The sequence below is a fragment of the Octopus bimaculoides genome, chromosome 6 (genome assembly GCF_001194135.2).
Source record: "Octopus bimaculoides isolate UCB-OBI-ISO-001 chromosome 6, ASM119413v2, whole genome shotgun sequence".
NCBI lineage: Eukaryota > Metazoa > Mollusca > Cephalopoda > Octopoda > Octopodidae > Octopus > Octopus bimaculoides.
The window spans coordinates 74,190,687-74,209,950 of NC_068986.1; the positions used below are offsets into that span (position 1 = coordinate 74,190,687).

General features: G+C 35.3%; 1 protein-coding gene across 1 annotated transcript in view; it reads left to right on the plus strand.

Moving 5' to 3' along the window:
* The window catches only part of LOC106873829 (pleckstrin homology domain-containing family H member 1), a 949,845-nt gene that overhangs the window by 886,873 nt on the left and 43,708 nt on the right, over nt 1-19,264 (plus strand). The window contains exons 8-9 of the mRNA XM_052968478.1: nt 1,577-1,705; nt 12,733-13,086. Of these exons, the coding sequence (XP_052824438.1) occupies nt 1,577-1,705; nt 12,733-13,086 (483 nt within the window). The remainder of the gene's footprint in view (nt 1-1,576; nt 1,706-12,732; nt 13,087-19,264) is intronic.

The window sequence follows — 19,264 nt, forward strand, 5'->3', positions numbered from 1 at the left end:
GTCCCATTTTTGTATTTTTTATATATAAAAATATAGCAGCATACATACACTTTGGTCTCTTATATATAGGTGCAAGTGTAACTGTGTAGTAAGAAGCTTGCTTTTCAATCTTATGGTTCCGGGATCAGTCCCACTGTGTGGAACCTTGGGCAAGTGTCTTCTACGATTCTGCAGGCTGATCAAAGCCTTGTGGGTAGATTTGGTAGATGGAAATTGAAAGAAGCCCATCACGTGCTGTGTGTGTGTGTGTGTCTATGTTTGTCCACCACTAACACTTGGTAACTGGTGTTGGTGTGTTTATGTCTCTGTAACCTAGAGGTTCAACAATAAGTGACTGATAAAATAAGTACCAGGTTTAACAAAAGTTAAGTACTGGGGTCAATTCATTTGACTAAAAAAATTTCTTTATGGCGGTGCTCCAGCATGGCCGCAGTCAAATGACTGAAACGAGTAAGAGGTAAAAAAACAAAAGATAGGAAAGTATTGAACATGAATTTTAGCAATTGAGTGAGAAATTGGTGCTAGATTGTTGTAGCCAGCGGGAAGAACAGTAGCAGAACAAGATGAAACAAATGTTTACTTCCTCAACGGACATTTGGCAAATTACAACAATCTACAGAGAAAGTTTGAGCTTAAAGATTGCCAAAGGCAAGCTAAAACAGTAAGAGTAACATAACAGAAATATTGAAACTCAAGTTTCTAGTCTTTTCATCATCATCAACATCATTTAATGTCCGTTTTCCAATCTGATTTGGCATGGTTTCCATAGCTGGATGTCCTTCCTAATGCCAACCACTCAAAGAGTGTAGTGGGTGCTTTTTACATACCACCAGCACAGGTGCCAGTTATGTGACACTATAATTTGACTTGGTTTGACAGGTCTTCTCAAGCATGGCATATTGCCAAAGGTCTTTTCCTTGTTTACAAATTTTATTAACTAAGACAAAGTTCAAGCAAGCAAGAAACCCATTAGAACTCTTCTCCTTTTACCATTCAGATTGCTCAGTCAAATTTAATGCCTATTTATTCAGGTTGTTTTGAATTAATCATGTATGATCTCCATAGCTTTGAAATGTTGATGACAAGATTGTTTATTTTTAAAATGTCATTTTACAGTAGGTACAGGGGACCAGATCTGACCAGTTTGAACATAAAACAGGCTAAGTATTTGGGCCAGATATGGCTGGTTTAAATGCTAAAGGGTTATGGTATGAATTTAAATGGTTTGATATTCAACCCTATCATGCCATATTCCTGCTACAGTGGGAATAGGTTAAGCATCATCTCTCCCAGATTTCTTGTAAAGCAGTAATAAATGATACATAGAGAAAAAGAAAATGCAGCCGATTCTGTCCATTAGTTTGTCTGTAACCATTTCTCTTGAGCTGTAGATGCAACTGTTTATTTCTTTCCTTTGCTTGGAATCCCAAGTGGAGGGTAAACTTAGATACAGGGGCCCAGGTCTGACAGGGTTAAACAGTTTGTGGTGATCACTACTAAAATAGTAAATTTTAATTAGTATCACATATATGTATTTACTGCTAACATATAATTTCACTTTTTTTTTTTTTTACAGCTCGAAGAAGAAAAACACTCGCTGATTCTTGAAAATAGTTTATTACGAGAACAACTACATGTTTTCAGGGACCGGTACAACTGCCTGCAATCATTCCAAGGTCATTCATTATATCGAGACAGCTTGCAGGTATTTTATATCTCATATTTATATCACAATTAGTGATCACTAGTGTCATTTGCCAAGAGTTTCCAAGTCACCAATTAATTATTGATTAACTACTTGTTCTGACATTGAGAGTGACAAGGAAGTGTCAGTAAACTGGTGCAAAACGAATATGGCAAGGGACTTCTTTTGAAAAACCTCTCATTGATGTTAGCATCCTTTGCTGATATATTTTGGAGAATGATGTCTACATGTTTGTGTGTAGCTAGGTATTTTACATATCTCTATCTTTTTTTATCCCCACTTAAACATAGACATTATGTTAGAACAGATTATACAGTGGTAAATACCATGAGAGAACTGGACATAAACAAGAGTGTATTTTGCACCAAATGCCAATATGAGAGTTTCTCTCATGGCATCTACCACAGTATAGTTTGTTCTAATAGAACAACCACTTTTTTTAAGTGGGGATAATTATTAAATCTTGATATTAATAGTGGCTCTGCTTCTTTAAGGTGGCAAGCTTGGCAGAATCATTAGCATGCTGGGCAAAATGCTTAGTGGTATTTTGCTTGTTGCTATGTTGTGAGTTCAAATTCCGCCATGGTCGACTTTACCTTTCATCCTTTTGAGGTCAATGTGATTGACTAGTCCCATCCACCAATTTCAGGACTTGTGCCTATAGTAGAAAGGATATTAATACTGCCCCTGTTGCTAATATATATTATTTCTCTTTCTCCTATCTTCCATTTGTCAAACAAAATGTGCCTTGTGTGTGTGTGTGTATCCGTCCAAATATGTTTATATAAATCTTTTACACACATGTGCACACACACATACACGCGCACACACACACACACACACACACACTTCCATAGAGTTTCTGTCCATTAAATTCTACTCTTCCTGGACCAGGCAACGCGTTGTGTTCTTGAACAAAACACTTCATTTCACGTTGCTCCAGTCCACTCAGCTGGCAAAAATGAGTAACGCTGCAATGGACTGGCGTCCTGTCCAGCTGGGAAACACATACGCCATTGAAACCGGGAAACTGGGCCCATGAGCCTGGCAAGGCTTTAAAAGGGTGCATTTATTTTATTTATTTTAAATTCTACTCTTAAAGTAATGATCAATGCTATAATAGAAGCCATTTGCTCAATGTGTCACACAGTACATATTGAACTCAGAACCATGTGGTTGTGAAGCAAACTTCTTAATCACCCAGCCATGCCTGGACCTGTTTCTGCTAATGATTGTCATATGAGAAGTAGCACCTCGTGCACACACACATGCATGCGCGTGCACACACACACAAACAAAAGTAATGTTATTTTATAAGAAAAGAGATAGTTATTTTTATCAAGAAATTGAATGTCACTATAGAAACTAACCTTGTTTAGCCAGGATATTATCTTTTGAATAGTTAAACAGAGTTTTAAAATATTGTAACTCATTAGACATCACTATCAACTAATAGACCTTGTATTAAAAATTGAAGATGCTAATCTAGAAAGATAAATCGACCTCTCTGTCCTGTCTTAATTTAGACAGCAAGATGTAATAACCAAGTGTCTTGATAAAATAAGTTGCAGAGGGAAGCCTCTACATGGTCATTCAATTTGTTAGAAATAGCAACCAAATTTTCTTCCGATTTGGTCCATCATACCATCTTGGAAAATGTAATTGCACATTGGACAATATAGTCTTGGATATAAAAATAAACAAGATACCCAATGTTGGAACATCTTTGATCATTGGCTTGCTAAACAACAGCAATAAACTTGACACATGCTTTGTCTCCCACTTTACAACTTTACACTCAGAAGGATGTCTCTCACTGTATAGTGTTTAGGCAAGTTTTTGTTTCTGTATAGTGTTTATGCAGTTTTTATTTTCTGTTTTGTGTTTTGGTGGATATCAAACCTTTCTTTTGTTACATCAGCATCTCCATTGTTGTTATGTTCACTTTTCCATTCTCACATGCATCATATGGAATTTGTTGAAGTTGATTTTCTATCGTCAGATGCTCTTTCTATCACCAACCACGACCTGTTTCCAAGTAGTGTAATATTTTTCAATAATCAGAGATGTTTTCACAGATGATTATAAATGACAGACATTAGTTGCATGATGGTGACACTTATTTACAACTATCAGGTGATGTCAAAGCAAGAAGACTGTAAACACACACACACACACACACACACACACACACACACACACACAAAGTTATGCTAGAAGATAATAATTGCCAAAGGTGCCATTCAGTGGGACTGAACCTGAAACCATGTGGTGGGGAAGCAAACTTCTTACCACACAATCACTATCTTTATCCAAATGAAAACCACTTCTTAATTTTATTGTTCTTATATTTTGTTAAACTCTTCTTATCTCTAGCCACACTCCTCTCCACACACAGAGGAAGATATAATGATAATACTTAGTGATATTATCACTATATTTTGCCCAAAATCTAATTAGATGAAATTAAATAGTTAAAGTTATTGTTCTATGTATGAAGAACTTAAAGATATTTTAACCCCTTAGTTAAAATATGTTGCCTTCCTGGCACTTGTGCCAGTGGTGCGTGTAAAGACATTTGAGTGAGATCGTTGCCAGTACCGCCGGACTGGCACCTGTGCAGGTGGCACGTAAAATACACCACTTTGAGCATGGCCATTACCAATACCGCCTGACTGGCCTTCGTGCTGGTGGCACGTAAAAACATCTACTACACTCTCGGAGTGGTTGGTGTTAGGAAGGGCATCCAGCTGTAGAAACTCTGCCAAATCAGATTGGAGCCTAGTGTAGTCATCTGGTTCACCAGTCCTCAGTCAAATCGTCCAACCCATGCTAGTATAGAAAGCAGACGTTAAACGATGAACAAACGAATGACACTGCTTTTGTTTCTATTAATTTTTAAAATAATGAAGAATTTAGTAAAACAAAATTTTAATCTGGTGTTTGGAACACAAAAAAGGTTTTAAATTAGATCACTTAAAATAGTAAATTCATATCATTGAACCAATGTCATATACAGGTAGATTGGTATCAAGTTAAAATATATGGAGAAGATTTTACAATTTTAATACAGCAAAAAAGGAATTTTTAATTTAAATAAAAAAAATCAGACAGCTTAAATAATTATCCATCTAGATTAAACATTTGAAGATCACGTCTTTCGACTATATTGGAGTTGAAGCTTAGAATACTGACATTGGAATTTTAATCAATCATCTACCAGATGTTGATGATATAAATATTGGTGACATACAAACAAAAAGTATCATGAAATTACTCAATATCATTGTATAGATTTGCTGTGTCTATTAAATTTACCATATCATTTTGGATTCTGTGTGTTTATTTCACTTAGCATATCATTGTAGGCTGACTATGTTTTCTTAACTTACAGTCTTTAACCCTTTAGCTATATCTGGCCTAGATATTCTACCTATTTTAGTGCAATGTTATTACCAGTTCAAATATGCCAATGGCACATTCTGACTTGTAGACAAGCAATTCACTGTGTTTTGTGATGGAGGAAATTTCTTTCTGTAGACAAACAGTGTAAATACATCTAAATCAGCTCACTGTGCCACCAATCAGTTCCTGTGACTGAAGTGGAGATAACCACTCTGAATGTTTGCATCTCAGTCTGGATAGATGCCACTGCCAGCATTTATATACATCACTGCTTAGCATTCCCACCCAACAATCTACCTATTTTATATTCAAACAGCCAGATCCAGCATTTCACACCTACCCTACAATGTTGTTCCAACCCCCCTCCCTCCCAATAATAATAGTAATCACATCATTGAAATCTCAAAGCTACAAGATAATGCATGATAATTCAAAACAATGTGAATAGATAAGCATTACATCTGACAGAATAATCTGAGGCCTAAAGGGTTAATGGACTTAAGACAATAAGGAAATCTCTATATAGTCCTTGAAACTTTTAAAAGTAACCACCAAATCTGCAAATCACACCTTACTATGTTAAGGAGGGGATGTCACATTTGATAATGTAGTTCTAGATACAGTGTCTCAACAAAAAAAAAAAAAAAAAAGGATTGTCATGACTGGAATTACTTTGATCATAAATCTACATAATCAGGACTGACCTGGTGTTAAAAAAACAACAACAAAGAATAACCAATAAGTTATACAATGACATGATGCTTTTATTGTTGCCTTACCTCAGAACTAATGAGTCTGAACAAATTATTGTTCACTTCCAGTTAACTATATTATTTCAACGTTACCTTGTTAAACATGTACACTTCTACACACAACCTTTCTGTGATAAGATTCTGTTTTCTCATGTAAAGCACCCAAGTGTTCAGTATGTCATTGTACACAAGTAGGTTACATGCCAGATTGATGAGTGAGGGCTGCAAAAAGTATAAAAAAACGGTGTAATATATATATATATATATATATATATATATATATATATATATATATATATATATATGCAATTATTTTAAGGAAGAAAGTCAAAGCAAGACTCCACATTAATTGCGAATTAGCTAATTTCAAGACTAAGATCTTAGATAGATTTTCTATCTTCAGCGCAATATATGTGTTATAAACCCAAACTGGAATATCTAAATTTAAAAGGTTATAATCAACTAAAAATACAGCAATCTCAATACAAACAAAGATTACTAAATTGTAAGCAAAACCAAACTTCAGCACAATAACAGTTTTATGCAGCAAGTTGCTACAGTCTTGACTAACTAAAAACCAACACTGAACACATTGTGCCGCAAACAGAATAGAACTCTATGCAGCTGCACTGCAAGCAAATAACAGCAATTGAGACAATCAAAATCACGTGATCAAAACTAAAATCACAACATTTTCCCCCTCTAAAGAAAAAGAACAATTAACCAACAAAATGCAAAATACAAACATAACCATGAGCCAACAACGTAATGATGTGGCATTTCATAAGCGTAACACATTATCAATCAGAAATTTAACCTATCAGGAAATTTTTTTTTGTTCTGGATGAATGCCAGTGCAAAGTAGTTTCAGGTTCTGGTTCTTGGGCTGGTGTAGGTGGGACAGAATCAGTCACGGTATCAGAAAAACCACCACGGTGCTCATGCATTTGAGTAGGATCAGTGTCAGCAACATCGGTTTGATCCCTACTTAACTGATACTCACTCCTCAGTCATTTTGCCAGTAGGAGCTAAATCTCTAATGGACACAGTACTTTCACATCCATCTGGGTACTGCACCCTCCCATGGTTAGGGTTAATTTGCACCAATTGGGCTTCATCTACTAATAGATCATACTTATTGCATACATGTTGTTTAACAAACACTTTGTCAGGTCCTTGCATTAACCAAGTAGGAACAGAAACACCACACATAGAACATCTGGGAAATTTAAAGAATCTCTCATGCGGGGTCTCATTAGTTGTTGTGCATAATAATGAATGTTGTGAATGCAAAACTTCTGGAAGCACAACTTCCCATTGAGAAACTGGTAAATTTCTGCTATGTAAGGCCAATTTAATGGAATTCCATATTACTCCATTATACCTTTCACATTCAGCATTTCCATGAGAATTGTACACCATAGAATGAGTAATCTATATACCCCTATCGTACAGAAATTGTTTAAGTTCTTTAGATACAAAACATTTAGCATTATCACTATGAATAACTGCAGAAAATTTGAAAAGATTAAACAAAACCTTCAAATTACTAATAACGGAATGAGCACTAGTATCAGTGCATGGAAAAATAAATGAAGAACATGAATACTCTTCCACAACAGTTAAAAAATAATGGTTCTTTGATACTGAAGGTGTGGAGGCGCAATGGCCCAGTGGTTAGGGCAGTGGACTCGCAGTCGGAGGATCGCGGTTTCGATTACCAGACCGGGCGTTGTGAGTGTTTATTGAGCGAAAACACCTAAAGCTCCATGAGACTCCAACAGGGGATGGTGGTGACCCCTGTTGTACTCCTTTGCCTCAACTTTCTCTCACTTTTTCTTCCTGTTTCTTGAGTAACACTGCGATGGACTGGCATCTCGTCCAGCTGGGGAGGAACACATACACCACTAAAACTGGGAAACTGGGCCCATGAGCCTGGCTAGGCTTTAAAAGGGCACATAGATAGATAGATACTGAAGGTAGGGGTCCTTTAAAATCAACACTCAATCTTTCAAAAGCTTGAGTAGATTTAATTACTGATGAAACAGAGGTTTTAGTAAAGTGAGGCTTCAACTCACAACATTACACAATTGTTAGTTATATGATTTACACCATCTACAGAGTATAGTAAATTCTAGACTTTAATATAATGAAATAATCGTGTGATCCCAGGATGACACAGTACTGCATAAACACAGTACAGTTCATTATCAGTCGTAGCTGTGCAATATGTATATGATAAAGCATCTGATGCAACATTAAACTTACCTTGGTGGTAAATATCAAATTTATACTGGGCTAGTTTGATTCACCAACGTATTATCTTTTCATTTTTAGGTCTACTGTACTTTTGACAATTAAACATAAAAGCAACACTGTTTTGATCACTTATTAGTGTGAAGTTACATTCAAAAAGAAAATGAGACCATTTTCTCACAGATTCTACAATCGCCATCGCCTCTTTTTCAATACAAGAATAACAACGCTCACTTGGGTTGAGAGTTCTTCAAAAAAATGCAACTGGCTTTCCATTTTGGTGTAAAATGCCAGATATAGCTAACTCCGATGCATCTGTTTCTATTGAGAAAGGAAGACTTTCATCAACCGTTTTTAAGGTAGCATTTGTTAAATCATCTCGTAAAGCTTTTAAATTTGACAAGGCTTGTTCACTCAAAGGAAAATATTTAGTATCAACCAACGGTTTTATCTTTTCAGAGCATTTTGGAATCCATTTGGAATAATATGCAAATAAACCAACAATTCAACTCACTGTTTTGTGGGTACTAGGAATAGGTAGTTCCAACAAGGGTTTTACCTGGTCAGGGTCAGGCTTCAAGTTATCATTTTGAATTTCATAGCCAAGCAATCGAATCAGTGTAGCGCTGTAAATGCATTTGGCATCATTAAAAGTTATATTACAGTCTTTAGTAACTTGAAGAAAATGCTTTAAATTTTGATCATGTTCTTCCTTCGATTTACCACACACAGTTATGTTGTCGATATATGCAAAAGTAGCTCTACAATTATGGCTTTCAATTATATTAGCTATCACTCTCTGGAAACAGGGCACTGCATTTGTAAATCTGAAAGCAATATGTTTGCTTTGATATAATTTTCCCTGTGCTTTGAAAGGTCGACCTTCAACTGGAATCTCAACTTGATGATATGCACTTTAAAGATCCAGTGTGCTAAAATAATTAAATTGAGCTTTTTTTGTGACCATGTCATGCATATTTGGCAGTGGATATCCATCTAATTGTGTAAACTTATTTATAGTCTCACTATAATCAATACACAGTCTCTTGTGATGATTTTCTCCTGATATTACCAATACCTGGACTCTCCAGGGTGAGACACTGGGTTCAATTACCTGTTCTGCCAGATCGTGGCTTATAGTATCAGCAATAAATTTTTCATTATTGGCGGACTGTCTTCTCAATTTTGTAACTTTGGGTTTACAGTCAGAGTTTAAATTTCAAACAACCTCAGTGTAATGCAATTGAGAGCTCCCAAATGTAACGGGGGCTTGTTGCCGTCAAAAGTAATTTGTACATGTTGATGCTGTTTTAAGAAATTTTGTCCTAAAATTACATCTACAAACAAATTATCAAGTACCACCAACTTTACTTGCTCGTAAATTCTTCCTTGAAGTTCAATTGAACCCATACAAAAACCGTCGCTTTGGGAATGATTTCCATTGACAGCCATGTTAATTTCATTCCTTTCGGACTTCACCAATAATTTGGTTTTCTTTTTTTGCAAAGTCTTTGCTAATATGATTCATAGTTGAGCCGGTATCAATCAAAGCAAATGCTTTCCATACCATCAACTGTTATTGTATAATTAACTTTAGTAGCAGCTCCACCTTGATATAAAACCACGGCAAAGTTGCCATCAAGAGCTACTGATATCTTATCAAAATTTTTGCGGTTACTTGACCAGCATTCTTGAGCAAAATGACCAAAATATCCACATTTGTTACACTTGCTCCACCTAGTGGGAAACTTAAACCTCAGATGAAAATCATTAGATCTGCAAAAGGGGCAGGACTTTTGCATTCATTTTATTGCTGCACAAGCTGTGTTTCAGTCAGGAATTGAGATTTTGTCTTCTTCACATGGAATAAATGTTGACGAACAGCTTCCCTGGCTATTTATATCAATATGACTGCTATTATACACTTCGGAATTCCTTTGAGCAACTTCCAGTGTGTGAGCTTGGTTAAATATTGCTTCTAAAGTTATCACCGTATCTTGAACATTTACTAAAAGTCTAAGGTGAGTTGAAGATGACGTTAATGCTGAGATAAATGCGTCACAAACAGCTTCATTGTTATGAGTCTCAGTGTCCACTGCTCTGTACCCGCAATCTTTAGTTAGTCATTTCAATTTCTGTAAATAGTCGTCAACAGATTGACTTGGTTCTTGTTGGCACGTCATTAAAAGGTGTCTTGCAAAAATAATGTTCAAGGGTTTCACGTACAGTCTCTCCAGAGTTTGAATTGCTTCTGCGTAATTCTCATATTCATTTATGAGTTCGTAAACATCTTTATCTAAGTGCGCTATTAAACACCTAATCTTGCTTTCATCAGTGAAAGGCAGTTCAGGTGGAAATGATTCTAAAAATTTTTTAAAGTTCTGAACCAATATTTCCATTCTTTTGAAGCTTGACTCGAACTTGGATCAGTGGTGAACAAATTTTGTTTTATAGATTTACTGTCTATTCTCTCTTTCTGGTTATTTTTAGTTGATTAAATTGTTATAAACCCAAACTGGAATATCTAAGTTTAAAAGGTTTTAATCAACAAAAAAATACAGCAATCTACAATACAAACAAAGATTGCTAAATTGTAAGCGAAACCAAACTTCAGGACAATAACAGTTTTATGCAGCAAGTTGCTACAGTCTCGACTAACTATAAACCAACACTGAACATATCGTGCTGCAAACAGAATAGAACTCTGCGCAGCTGCACTGCAGGCAAATAACAGCAATCAAGACAATCAAAATCACGTGATCAAAACTAAAATCACAAAAATATATGAACTTATATTGTGGTGAAGATAGAAGAAAATCTATTTAAGATTTTAATCTTGAAATTAGCTAATTCACAATTAATGTGGTGTCTTTTTAAATATCTTCTCTGTAGCACAATTTCAATCGCATGTATTTATGGAGTTTGTTCAACCTCTTGATAAACTCCGACACTTGGGTCAATTCGTAATGCTCGGACATTGATTCTGTATGGAGGAGATAAGTGTTGTTTCAACTTTATCCCTATATATATATATATATATATATATATATATATAACCTATACGAAAGTCATTATATTTAAACAAAGTATAAGCAACTTTTCAAGTGAGAATTTTGCTACTTTGATAACAGTTACAATACTTATTTTACCAAATATTTGGTTGATATTTAAATACACAAGTATATATATATATTTATATATATAATTATTAATTTAATATATAAATTGTTTATTTCCATGCTGACTATCATTAATGTGATTTTTATCCTTATTTTATGAGTGTATATATATATATATATTATATATATATATATATATAGTGATATTTTAAATTCTCAATCGCAGAATAATGCTAATAATATAGCCTGAACAGGATAAACTATCCCTATTTTGCAGAGAAAAGTGTAGGTGACTAGCTGTGAACTCGAACTCACATCCCCGTCATTACATGTGACGATGCTTTTGCCGATTAAGGTAAACTACCCACTACAAATTCCTCTGCAAATTAAGATATATAAATCTCGCATTATGAGACGCTCTCAAAATATCACTTCTTTAACTTTCTAAAAAAGACATCTCAACGCTTCTAAAAGCAAGCTCCGCTTGTTTATTTACGTTTGTCGTAATTTGAATTTAATATATAAGAGCATCTCATAAAGCGAGATTTATATATCTTAATTTGCAGAGGAAATTGGGTAGTTTAGCTTAATCGGCAAAAGCATCGTCACATGTAATGACGGGGATGTGAGTTCGAGTCCACAGCTAGTGACCTACACTTTTATCTGCAAAATAGGGATAGTTTATCCTGTTCAGGCTATATTATTAGCATTATTCTGTGATTGAGAATTTAAAATATCACTTCTTTAACTTTCTAAAAAAGACATCTCAACGCTTCTAAAAGCAAGCTTCGCTTGTTTATTTACGTCTGTCATAATTTGAATTTAATATATATATATATATATATATATATATATATATATCAGTTAAGTTTCAGTTATAACATGATCATATTGTTAAGTATAAATACATTTGCATACATACACGTAGTAAAGTTGACCTTAGTGTATGAAAGAGAGAGAGAGAGGGTTTATACTTGAATCTGATTGATGGTACACGTGAAATGATGACAGATGTACCTGTAATATCTCTCAGGTAGTTGGATATCTTCATATATCATCTAACTCAGTGGTTCTCAAGCTAATGAATATCAGCACCACAATTCCTCAAAAAAAAAAAAAAACCCCCTGAAATTTTTGGGATCTACTCTTCTTCATTTATAAGTAAACTAAATAGAATTTGTTATGTTTATGATTTTTTTGTAAGATTCTTCATGTGAAAACGTGTTGAAACAGATATTGTTATACTTGGGGGACAGTCTTTTTTTTCTTAGGTGTAGTGGAGGGATACTAATTATGTCTTTTATTGGCAAGAAAAATATGACTGTCCACAAGTATAACAATATAATAGAATTTTTGTTATCCACATAAATCTTCATCTTTTGCCTTCATGTTGGAAAAGATTAAGTTTTAAATGCATTTTCAATCTTCCCAGCACTCACTACCTCCATTTAAAAAACATTGGTCTCAACCATCTTCTGTTTTTTCTTTGCATTAGGATGAATCACGGCCTATGTCATTTACTGCCACTACTCCACCACCAATCAATGTGAAACGCAGGTCATCATCTCCAAATCTCGATGCTCTCAGTGACCCAAGCCACAACGTGATCTCAGAAAGCAGCAGTAGCCCAGAAGGGGAGCTAACTTCCCAAATATCAGAGGGTGACAGTGAAAACAGCATCGGTGAAATTGACCCAAGTGTCGGAGGTTATCAAGAGGTTGATCAGAACCACGAAAGTATCTATGAACCAAAGCGTGTCTTCTTGCCCCAAATTAAAATTGAAAGAAAATTTTTCACCGAACTTCAACAACTTGAATCATTAATAAATTCTGGCGGTACAAACGAACAGGTGAGTTAGAATTATTACAGGAAAATGGTCTAACATTCCTACTTTTTCTTCATTGTTGAACTCTGTGCGATAATCCCTACAGAATCAAATTTTCTCAAATAGTCCACTACCGAAATGCTGACCAGATTTGAACTTCTTTCTTTAGATCAGAACTACTGCACCCAATGGATTTATTATCATTATTATTATCATCATCATCATCATCATTATTATTATTATCATTATTATTATTATTATATGAAGGCGCATGGCCTAGTGGCTAGGGGTGCTGGACTCACAATCTTGTGATCGTGATTTCAATTCCAAGGTCAGGTAGTGCATTGTGTTCTTGAGCAAAGCACTTTGTCTCGTGTTGCTCTATGGTCACTTCAACACTTGACACATGGTACACAGTGCACCTGTTCAGACAATGTCGATTTGATCACTATAAACGAATCATTTGTACAAGTTGTTTGGCGAAAGCTGAACACTCATATGTCATCTTTGATGGGAGAATTCATCATCATTATTATTATTATTAATATTATCATTGTGTGAGAGACAATGCTTGCCATCAAAGTGGCATTGGGTACAAATATATAAGCCCAAATACCCATCATGATTACCTGTCTGATAAGGGTACACCAGGCACATGCTTCGCAACCATATGTGTGTGACATAGTGACCTGATACCAAGATAAACTGCACATAACCTTGCAGGTGGGACCCAGTTAGAATTTTCTTCCGGTCAAGTGACCCATCCCACTCAAAAGGTCCCTGAATAAGGGTTGTTTAAGGATAATGAAAAAAACTCATGTTTCCAGGGGTGAATTATACAAACCCTAAAGAATTACTCTTAACACATGGTTATGATTCTCCCCTACTACTCCTGCTTGTGATTAGAAATGCACATATCATCAACCACTAAGGGACATGCTCAAACTGGTTAAGCTCAAGCAAATCTCTGATTGAACAGATTCAAATCCTGCCTGGGTTGACTTCGCCTTTCATCCTTTTGGGGGTCGATGAAACAAGTACCAACTGAGCTCTGAAGTCAACATTATCGACTCCTCACAAAATTTCTGGCATTGTGCCTATAACAGAAAGGATTATTATTATTATTATTGAATTAGAGAGTAGTGCATGTCATCAAAGTGACACTGGGGTAAAATATATAAGCCCAAATACCCATCATGATTACCTGTCTGATAAGGGTACACCAGGTGCATGCATCACAACCATATGTATGCGACATGGTGATCTCATATCAAGATAAACAGTGCATGACCTTACAAGTGAAGCCCAGTTAGAATATTCTTCAGGTCAAGTGTCCCATCCCACCCAAAAGGTCCCTGAATAAGGATGTTGAACAAAGCACCTGTTTCTAAAGGTGAATTGTCCAAACTCCGAAGAATTCCTCTCAACGCTTGGCTATAATGCTGCCCACCTACTTCTGTTTGTGATTAGAGTTGCACATATCATAAGCCACTAAGGGATATGCTCAACTGGTTAAAGTCAAACAACTGACAAGAAAATCTGTGATATTGAGCAGAATATTTACTGTAGCCCATCTTTTATACCAAGACATAATAATGTACATGATAACACTTCCAATCAGTTAAGATGAGAAGCCATGAGAGCCACTACTTGGTACTGCATCAGGGCATTTATTATTATTATTATTACTACTATTATTATTATTATTATTATATTTGTGCCAAGAATGGCCCATGTGAATGGGCCTACTCTAAGTGTGTGCCTGTAGGCTGAATGGAATGAAGAGGAGAGGGGTGCCTTTGGTGTTAGGGAGTCCAAAGTGTGTGAGATTTCTTTGGTCACCTCTCGGTGGAACTCCCTTCTATTGGGAAGTATATTGTTGGTTTTAATCTCTTTGTTAATTGTTGTGTTGTTTTGCTGCTTACATGTTTAACCACACTGTCCCTCGTCTGTGTATTGTCTTTTATGTTTTGTGTTTGGCCCTGATGGCCAATAAATAATAATTGTCATCATTATCATCATCATTATTACTATTATTATTATTATTATTATTATTGTGGTGGTGATATTATGAACATGAGTTTTATTTTCAGTTTTCTTATGTAATAAATCTAAAATGCATAAAAGGATTTATGTGTGTTGATCTATTATTTCTCTTCCTCTCTCAGACATAGTCTCCTTTCTATATCTTTTGAAAAACACACACACACACACACACACACACACACACACTCACTCTCACTGTGTCTCTCTCTCTTGTTTGTTCTTTCTTACTTGCTCTATCTCAGAATCTTTATCACGTTTTTACAAAATATTTTTATTAGCTATTTCAGGTAGTAATTTTCAGCTTTGACTCGATATCACTTCAACTTTGATGTGACAGTAATCTTTATAGTATTGCTATTGCCCATAGATGTAATCTACAAGATTGTATGTTACACATTGAAATTTACTGATGTCTGATTTAGTTAGCCTATAAGTTTTAAGCTGTTGTCATTTCTTTTCCTCAGTCACGTTATATTTTCTTTTGCAATACTTTATTATGAAGTTTATCCTTGGAATTTTCTGTGAGTATATTCTCTCTAGTCGGAATAGAAGGAACAATGGCCATAGTAAGAAGAAGAAACCACATATCTGAATTAGTGGTTATAGCACATTGATGAGTATCTAGGGCTATAATTGAAAACATTTGTGTATATGTGTGTTTATCCCATACATACAAGCAGTATTCTAACATGGGTCTGGCTTAACCCCTTTGCATTCAGATTACTCTGTCAAATGTAAAGCTTATTTATTCACATTGTTTTGCATTAATCATGCATTATCTTGTAAACTTCAAGATTTTGATGATCTGATTGTTTATTTTTAGAATGAAATTGTAGGGTAAATGTGTGAGGCTTGGATCTGGCTGGTTTGAACATAAAACAAGTAGAATATTTGAGTCATATATATCTGGTTTAAGTGTTAAAGGGTTAAGTCATTGTCTTTAAGTGTTCCTACTGTCTATAAATTCTTGCTCATTTTCAAAAGTATTATCAAATAGTGATGTGAGTTAAATGCATATTCCAAATATGTTCTGGTGAATATGGAGGCAACAGGAGCATCAAAGTTATTCCTTTATTCTTTTACATGTTTCAGTCATTTGACTGCAGCCATGCTGGAGCACCACCTTAAAGGGTTTTAGTCAAACTAATAGATTGCAGGATTTATTCTTTGTAAGCCTAGTACTTATTCTATTGGTCTCTTTTCCCAAACCACCAAGTTACCGGGATGTAAACACACCAGCATCATTTGTCAAGCAATGGTGGGGGGACAAACACAGACACAGACACACATACACACACATTAATATACATACATACATATATATATATGTATATATATATATATATATACGATGGGCTTCTTTCTGTTTCTACCTACCAAATCCACTTACAAGGTTTTAGTTGGTCTCAGGCTATAGTAAAAGACATCTGTCTAAGTTACCACACAGTGGGACTGAACCTGGAACCATATGGTTGGGAAGAAAGCTTCTTACCACATACCTATGCCTGTTTTTTTTTGTTTTTTTTTGTTTTTTTTGCAGAACTGTATTATTATGAAACAAGATGTTGTTGAAAATCATGTACGTAATGATAGTAGTGCACTCACCAAGAAGCAGGAAATGCTAATAAATGAGGTTGCTGAAGAGATGAATGCATGGCCGAGAGAGGTACTAATGCTAGCAGACCCAACAGAGGGAGCTATTATTGAAATTGACAGCTACGTAGTTGAATGAGCATTAGCACTTTAGTATTTGAAACGGCCATATCCAGCCCAGATATTCCCCTTGTTTTATGTTCAAGCCAGCTAGATCTGGTTTCTCACACTTACCCTACAATGTCATTCTAAAAGTAAACGATCACATCTTTAAAATCTCAAAGGTATGAGATAATGCATGATAAATTCAAAGCAATGTGAATAAATAATCATTACATTTCACAGAATAATTTAAACACTAAAGGGTTAAGGATGTGAAAGCAAATTAATCAGTTGTTTGAAATCAGATGATGAAAATATCCAGTAAAATAAGACAGACAATGGTTAGTAGCATACTCAAACAGTATAACGAAGTATAATTTCTAGTGACTGACATAGCAGTGTCACCATGAATTACCACAAGAAAAGAAAAGATACACTAGAAAGAAATAACTCTAGAGATATCAAACTGATATGGAAACATTTTACAAAATTCTGTAGCACAACTAATTAGGAAAAGAATTAGTTTAGATGTAACAAAGTAAACATTTATCCTAAGATTGGATACCTTTGATGCTCTCTTTCTAGTATGTTAATTACAGAAAAAAGTTCTTAATAAAGAGCCATGCACTATACCTAGCATTTGTTGTCCTGGAAAAGCCTTTAGCAGGGCACCATGCTGTGTAATCTACCGGTCACTAAAACACCTAGGTGTAGAAAGAAAACGTTTTATGACAACTGTGCAAGCTGTGTACTGAGATTGTGCTAGCAAAGTATGGAGTTGACAATGTGTTTAGCATATAGGGAGATTTTCATCAGGGTTCAATTCTCTGTTGATCATTAGTCCTTCAGGCCAATAAAAGAGTTCAAAAGCTGCTGTTGATGGGAACTCACATAGTTGAGCTGAGTCAAATCAGCCTTGATCAAGTAGGCCTAGGATTAAATACATTCCAGCATGATCATCTCATTTTTTTTTTTAGTAGTCTCAGTGTATATGGCACTCTGTTGGTTACGACAACAAGGGTTTCAGTTGATCCAATCATTGGAACAGCCTACTCATAAAATCAACATGCATGTGGCTGAGCACTCCATGGACATGTGTACCCTTAATGTAGTTCTCTGGGAGATTCAACATGACAGAGTATGACAAGGCTGGCCCTTTGAAATACAGGTACAACTCATTTTGCCAGCTGACTGGACTGGAGCAACGTGAAATGAAGTGTCTTGCTCAAGGACACAACATGTTGCCAGGAATCGAACTCATGACCTTGGAATTGTGATCTGAATGCCATAACCACTAAGCCATGTGCCTTCACTACAGTGTCTATATAACAACATTATATAATGTATCCTTACCTTCTTTTAAAAAAGGTAGAATGTGATACAAGGAAAATTTGGCTGTTGTTTCTAGCAGGTCAAGCAATTAGGTTTCCTTTAGTAGAAGTAGCAGCAGTTGTGGTGGTAGTGGGGTGGGGATGTTGTTTTGGTAAAGTGATGATTTTGGAAGTGATGAAAACAATTTTATCCAATTCAATGGGAATAGTTTCTATGCCTCTGACTTCTCTAAAAATGAAAAGGTAAAAGAAAAGACCCCAAAAAATCCAACCTGTTAAAAATCACGTCTTCAATTCCTCAGTGTAAATATCCTTTTTTCTTCCTTATAACAACCATTGACCATCATCCACATTTATTTCATCTTCTAAATCACTTCTTCCTTTCTTTCAAATGTTGTTGGGCTTTCAGCCTCATCAGTCTTGCTTATCTACATCTTTCTTTTCCTTCTTTCTCTCTCTCATTGCATCTCACTTTCACTTTCCTTAATGTCTCTCTCTCTCTCTTTCTCTGTGTATTCCCTTCATTATTTACATTCAGTTCGTTATCGTCTCATTGTATACACAAAAGCTCGTTTATTCACACCATTTCACTTCATTATCACAAAGTGCTAACTAGGCTCTTCATTATAGCATGTACTTCACCTTAATGAAATTCTAATTATCCACATTATCTGTTTTCTAATTCTGGAAGAGAAACAACAACAACAAACACGACAACTTTCATTCAAATTATTAACGAATACTTCTCTCTTTGATTTTTTTGATTTTGTTTCAATATACTCTATAACCACAAATACACTTGTATATGTGTGTGTGTGTGTGTGCATATATATATATATATATATATATATATATATATATGTGCGTGCATGCACACACACACACACACACACACACACACACACGATAATATAAGCAGCATGTGTGTGTGTATGTATCTTTTATCTTTTACTTGCTTCAGTCATTGGAATGTGGCCATACTGGGGCAACACTTTCAAAGGTTAGTCAAACAAATCAACCCCAGTACTTATTTTTTAAAGCTTGGTACTTATTCTATCAGTTTCCTTCACTGAACCTCTAAGTCACAGGAACGTAAACAAATCAACACCAAATGTCAAGGTGGTTTTGCA